The sequence below is a fragment of the Arabidopsis lyrata genome (assembly GCF_000004255.2).
Source record: "Arabidopsis lyrata subsp. lyrata unplaced genomic scaffold ARALYscaffold_8, whole genome shotgun sequence".
Classification (NCBI taxonomy): domain Eukaryota; kingdom Viridiplantae; phylum Streptophyta; class Magnoliopsida; order Brassicales; family Brassicaceae; genus Arabidopsis; species Arabidopsis lyrata.
Window position 1 is genome coordinate 12467512 of NW_003302548.1, and position 6350 is coordinate 12473861.

The 6350-nt window shown below is 38.2% G+C and overlaps 1 protein-coding gene across 1 annotated transcript in view; it reads right to left on the minus strand.

The window, feature by feature from the left end:
- LOC9300025 (isoleucine--tRNA ligase, chloroplastic/mitochondrial) overlaps nt 1-6123 on the minus strand; it is a 6321-nt gene extending 198 nt beyond the window's left edge. Inside the window, exons 1-20 of the mRNA XM_021015751.1 lie at nt 5859-6123; nt 5120-5318; nt 4888-5042; nt 4712-4813; nt 4532-4601; nt 4302-4414; nt 4138-4206; nt 3914-4021; nt 3472-3616; nt 3046-3277; nt 2663-2949; nt 2436-2572; nt 2027-2174; nt 1804-1935; nt 1581-1709; nt 1336-1463; nt 1080-1244; nt 828-953; nt 442-515; nt 82-332 (exon numbers count right to left, since the gene is read on the minus strand). Of these exons, the coding sequence (XP_020871410.1) occupies nt 82-332; nt 442-515; nt 828-953; nt 1080-1244; nt 1336-1463; nt 1581-1709; nt 1804-1935; nt 2027-2174; nt 2436-2572; nt 2663-2949; nt 3046-3277; nt 3472-3616; nt 3914-4021; nt 4138-4206; nt 4302-4414; nt 4532-4601; nt 4712-4813; nt 4888-5042; nt 5120-5318; nt 5859-5939 (2851 nt within the window). The 5' untranslated portion in view covers nt 5940-6123. The remainder of the gene's footprint in view (nt 1-81; nt 333-441; nt 516-827; nt 954-1079; nt 1245-1335; nt 1464-1580; nt 1710-1803; nt 1936-2026; nt 2175-2435; nt 2573-2662; nt 2950-3045; nt 3278-3471; nt 3617-3913; nt 4022-4137; nt 4207-4301; nt 4415-4531; nt 4602-4711; nt 4814-4887; nt 5043-5119; nt 5319-5858) is intronic.
- Between the last annotated feature and the right edge of the window lie 227 nt (nt 6124-6350).

Genomic DNA, 6350 nt, shown 5'->3' on the forward strand with positions numbered 1-6350 from the left:
AACTATAAGCAGAATAGAGAGTATAAAGATGGGGAAAATTGCTGAGTTTATCCACTATGATTTTAAGGAGAGTTTTAATACCCCGGAGAAGCCTTTGCCAGAAGAGAACATCTTCAGCAGGAAATGAGAGCCATTGTTCGTTCACTGTAGGCCATTTAAGTTCGAAGACGAATTTTGCTGCAGAGCCATCTTCATTTCTGTACTCAAATGGAAGATTCTGCCAGACATCTTCTGCTAGGTGAGGTACTATCGGAGCAATCACTCTCAATATGGATAAAAGATGTGTTGAAAGAACTGTTTGACAGCTTCTTCGGGTAAAACTTGAAGTGCCCCTGAGAAAAAGATTTTTGGACCAGATTACGTTGAATAGCACATATGCATTAAGAAAATGTCTACATAGGTTGCAGCAAATATCAACCTAGAAGAAGTTGAGAATCTTACCCAGTATACAGTCTATCTTTAGCAATATCGAAGTAGAAATTTGACAGATCAACAATTGTGAATCGTTGTATGATCTGAAAAAAAGAAAGATAAGTTAGTAAGTTAGTAACACTGGTGATCTAGAACATGAAATTCAGCCTCCTGAGATTCAGCCGTCCATTGCAAATACATCAAGCTCACTCTCATCTTAATGGATAGTGATCCAATTGCTGAATTATAGTTTCTTAGATATATTCAAGCTTCTAATTGACAAACTAACTCTTGTAAGGGTAATCTATGTCTGTTTTCCCTGTTTTTAGTTAATGTGGCCTCTCTCCACTATCAAATTTAAGCAATTAATTAAATTGGCACAGTCAGAAAACGTGACACACGGAGAGGTTTGGTACCTGGAATATTTTAAAGAACTGGTAGTTCTCGTAACATTCGTGTATGTTCTTTACAACATTCTCAAGCTGAAAGAGAGCATGCTGATCAATGATAGGTAAATCCTCGTATGGAACATCATTATCAACCTACAAACCGCCACAACTTACAATATTATAAGATTGTCACCGACGCCAGTAAGCAAGACATCTTGACAAGTGGGGAAAGAGGAGAAAAACACTAGTCTATGTAAAGCTTAAGAGTTGGAAACCTACTCTCCAATCATGAAGATTGCCCAAGAGATATCTTAACGTTCCCCTCAACTTCCTATATATATCAGACATTTGCCGAAGAATCTGAGGACCTATCAGTACATCCCCTGTGTAATCTACACTAGAAACCCAAAGACGCATAACATCAGCTCCATAAGCAGGTGCGTCCTGGCATAAGAAGACAAACCCTTGTCAGGAAACAGATTGGATAGATAATGAAAATGTTTTCCTACAATGGGTTGTTATACCAGTGACAAACCTTTGAATTTTTCCCTCCTTCAATGACCAAATGTGGGTCCACTACATTACCTAGAGACTTGCTCATTTTCATACCCTTCTCATCCAATACAAATCCATGTGTTATAACAGCAGAATATGGAGCTTTTCCTATATCAATCATGCAAAATGTGAAGAAAAAAATAAAAGCCACTTTACACCAAGAAAGCTAAAATCTGTAGAATAATCTCAATTTAAAAGGCGATCATCATGGCGTGGACTTGTCACCTTGTGTTGCGATGCTTGTTAACAAAGAACTCTGGAACCATCCACGATGCTGATCTGTACCCTCTAGATACACGTCTGCAGGGAAACTAAGACCCTCACGTTTCCCCAATACACCAGCCCAAGAAGATCCTGGACATACAGATGAGAAAGAAAGTGATGTAAAATAGTTGTTGGGTGCTTTGTGCGACTATCTGATTTTAATTAGCTCTTGTTATTATAGTACCTGAGTCGAACCAGACGTCCATTGTATCAGTCCCTTTTTCATAATCAGCTGCTTTATCACGATATTTCTCAGGAAGTAGGTCTTCCACTGACATATACCACCACGCATCACTACCCTTTTGGGAAATTACAGCTGCCAGACAAGGTATACATTTAAGGTTACAGAAAACACAGCCAGTAAATAACAACCAATACAGAGACCATACCCTCTTATAGGCCCTTACATTTAACATGGTTAATTGTCTCTTCATTCATGAGGGGTTCTTTTGTCTTAACATGATAAAAGGCAGGAATAGGGACCCCCCATGTCCTTTGTCTCGAGATGCACCAATCAGATCGACTGGAAGTCATGGCAGATATTCTGTTTACCGCCTGAATGACAATTGCCAAAAGATATAAACTCCAAACAATACATATGCATCTCTTAAAAAAGATGATATAAGGAAAGACACTAAGTCAAGCAGTATGATATCATCTTAACATTGAGAAAATCACACAGCAAGGTGGATCAGAGCATGTAGTTCATGTGCTATGAGTCGCCTTTCACAGCTAACATTTACACATGATACTTTTAACCCGCATACTCAAGAAAAAATATCAACTTATAAACTCAGTATGTATTCAACTAGGTACCTGATCTGGTACCCATTTTACATTGTTGATTGCATCCATTGTGGCCGTGCGAAACCCTTCAACTGATGCAAACCACTGCTCAGTCGCTCTAAATATCGTAGGTTTCTTAGTTCGCCAATCATATGGGTATTTATGAGCTGCATGAAAAAGAAGGAAATTAAATCATGACACTCTGAAGCACATGCTTGCTCAAATGGTTCCTCAGTAAGCATCTGAAGCAAACTCACCATAAGATTCTTCCATGACCAGAGACATATTTTCATCCAGGTAACTGACAACAGCACTATTCCCTTCTCCAAGGACGGAGAGCCCTCTAAACCTTCCAGCTTCTTCAGTGAACTTTCCTTCATCATCCACCGGAGAGATAAGAGGCAGCCCATACTTCAGGCCGGTTGCATAATCCTCCTGACCATGACCAGGGGCAGTGTGGACCAACCCTGTTCCAGATTCCGTAGTTATGTAATCACCCCCTATAACGACTGGACAGTCCCTGTTGTCAATTGGATGTGTGTACCTACAACCATGATGACACACCATAAACTAAGGGGTTCAATTTATAGCATCATATGCAAAACTGAAATTTCTTTTATTCTCTAACTTAAAATGTAACCTGCAGTTTTCAAGATCTGAACCAAGGAATGTTTTACTTATGATAAGCTTGACACCCCATTTCGCTTCTAATGCTGGCACAAGGTCGGTCGCTACAATCACGAAAAGCTTTTGTTGATTCTTTAGAACCTTCCCAGGCATTTTCTTTTTATTGCCTGTCACAGCAGATTCATCTTCTGAGAATGACTGCACTTCCACAACAGAGTACTGAAGCTTTGCATTCACCGCGACAGCTGAAAGTTAGACAAGAAAGAAAGGAAGAAGAGTCACTAAATTTGCTTATATAGCATTCAGATATAGAAAACGAGACAAAATAAGTATTTATCCTTGCAACTAAGTGGAAAAGAGATGTGAGAAAGAACGTATAAAAGTAAACTAGGATGCAATTTGACAGCTGAGAGAAACATATACTAATATAACCCCTTACCAGCATTGGCTGGCATAGTCCAAGGTGTAGTTGTCCATACTGCCAAGCATATATTAGGGACAAACTCATCTAAAAGGCTTGTTTTCGCTCCGCCAACCACTTTGAAAATAGCATATATGCTTTTGGAAATATGACCCTCCGGATACTACACATAAAAGCAGATACAGGTAGGACTGATATCAGATAACTAGGTAAAGTGTGAAAGCGGAATGCATTAAGAACAGGAATAGATAACAACATTAAATCAGGGTTCATTGAGGATAGATAAAGAATTACTCTCGGTCTAATGGACACCAGATCGCATTATGGTAAAATGTCTACGGAAGTAAGAAAAGGAATAGGAAGACTGGTATGATTTTAGCTGACTTAGTTTTGCTCTGAGCTGCCATAATATTATTATTAATCTTAAGAGTATTGATATGAAAACGGGATTCAAATTTACCTCTAATTCAGCTTCTGCAAGAGCAGTCCGAGATGAAGGGCTCCAGTGAACTGGTTTCCTACCTCTATAGATGTACCCTTTCAAGGCCATCTGGCCAAATACTTCAATCTACAATATACGATAACTAGATATGTTGATTTTATCAGGCTTTGAAGAACTCTAATAATAATCATCTCCTACATGGTATTTAATCCAGTACATAATGTGGGAGGTGAGACCATTACCTGGGCTGCTTCATATTCCGGATCAAGAGTTAGATAAGGATTGTTCCAGTCTGCCCATACACCAAACCGCTGTAAACACCAAGTACTATGTCAATGGAATACCAAACAATGACTGATGCATTCAAAACACGATATCAGATATGAAAACAAAGCTTGGTAGCCACCTTAAATGATTCCATTTGTGTTTTGACTGTTGCTTTTGCAAATTTCGCCGCCTTTGCCCTTAATTTTAATGGTGTAAGTTCCTTTCTTACTTCCTGATCCAGGGACTGCAGAACTGAAATGTTACGATTACAGCCAAATTACTCAGGCAAGTAACAAACTGGAAAATAACAAAAGGACAGTTACTTTCTGTTTCTAATGACTCAAAGGTCCAAACCTATTGTGTACTTACCTTTCAACTCAATTGGAAGGCCATGGCAATCCCACCCAGGAACGTACTGAACTTTATAGTTTTGGAGCAGCTGCATGAAGAAGCAGACAGTTTGATGAGAAGGAACTCCTCTATTGGGCATAAGGAAAAATAAAGAAGCCATAAGGAGAGTAAATGGATGTCCAAGTAAGGAATAAATACCTTATAGCGATTAATGATATCCTTCAGTATCTTGTTAAGAGCATGACCCATATGCAGATCACCATTGGCATAAGGAGGACCATCATGAAGAATGAAACTCCCCTGAAATTCTAACTAAGTATCAGACACAAGTTTCTCAAAGCAAAGTTGGCGTAAGATAGTTTTGAGAAACTCACTCCATTGTTATTATCAGAAACTCTCTTGAAGACCTGGTTCTCGTCCCACAACTTCTGGAGTTCAGGTTCCCTTGTCAAAGAATTCGCTCTCATACCAAAACCTGTCTTTGGCAAATCAACCGTTTGCTTGTACTTCCCATCTTCTTGCTTTTCCCCTAACCAACATAATGGTAAATGAGTGCCACATTGCATAACAGTATTAGGAAAGAAGTGCAAGAAATGGGATGCGAACCTTCGGATGCTTTCTTTGCCGCCATAACAGGCCCACGAGACCTTCGCTTTGATGAATGACCAAACTCATTGTTTGGCTCAGTTGAATACCCTGAGACATATAAGAATGAAAAAGCCTTGACAGGAGACCTTCCCTTGGCAAGAAATGAATCCAACGGCGTATTCCTCCTTAAATTTGAACAACTTCTACCTGACAATACCTGAACGAAGACAAATCACATCTCAAAAACTATTTCCACGCAAATTTCCAGCAAGACACAAGAACTTCTACCAGAATGATATAGGTGAAGTAGTTTTCCCCAAGCAAGTTCCTTAGAAAACACATTTTTCTACGAAATAACAGAGCCTAGAAACAGAATTAGTTTGATTAATGAGGGCTCTAAGTCAGAACTCAAGTAAACTACTTGCAATTTCATTTTTTCTATAAAAGTAACACACTTTTATTATTCGAAGATATAAGCAACGGATAAAAGTCAACCCAGAAGCCTCTGAAATTTTATCGAACAACTGGTGTGCAAATAGTAAAACCTTAAGAACACAAACTATAACCAAAAAGCGAACTACTTTAACGAAACCCACAAACCGAAATCACCATTGCATTGATAATAAGAACTAATTCGAAGACAAATGTGTTTTAGAAAGCGAACTTGATTAGTAAGTCTATCACTTTCTCAGTACTCAAAACATATACAGTAAACAGAGCAGATGGATCCAAAGTAATCAATTTTACATTCACATACTCTGTAAGATGAGGATTGAACCATCGCCATTGCAGCAGCTTCCCTGGGATTACCCGCAAAGGATTTGAAGAAAGAAGACATCTTCTTCAATTTTCTCTCTAACGCTTCTATCTCTCAGAGCTCATTTCCACGCTATCGGCGAAACAAAGATTGAGAAGGAAGGAAAGAAGGAAGAAGACTAACGTCGCCAAACTCAGGGAAGGCTTTGTGTATATGTAATATGTGTGTGTGGATAACTGAAAGTTGAAACTAGAACCAAACCTCAGAACTTGTTTCAATTTTTGGGTTTTATCCTAAATCTCTTGTTTAAAAAAAAAAAAACAAATTTCCCTTTTTCTTCAATCTCATAATATTAAAAGGATAATTTATAAGACAGAAACATTTTTCGTAAACAAAAGAAAAATCCATGTATTTCATGAATAAATTTTCACATATATTAAAAATTATTTAATACTTACTGTTTAAATCAATTTATTTTCACTCTAAACATTT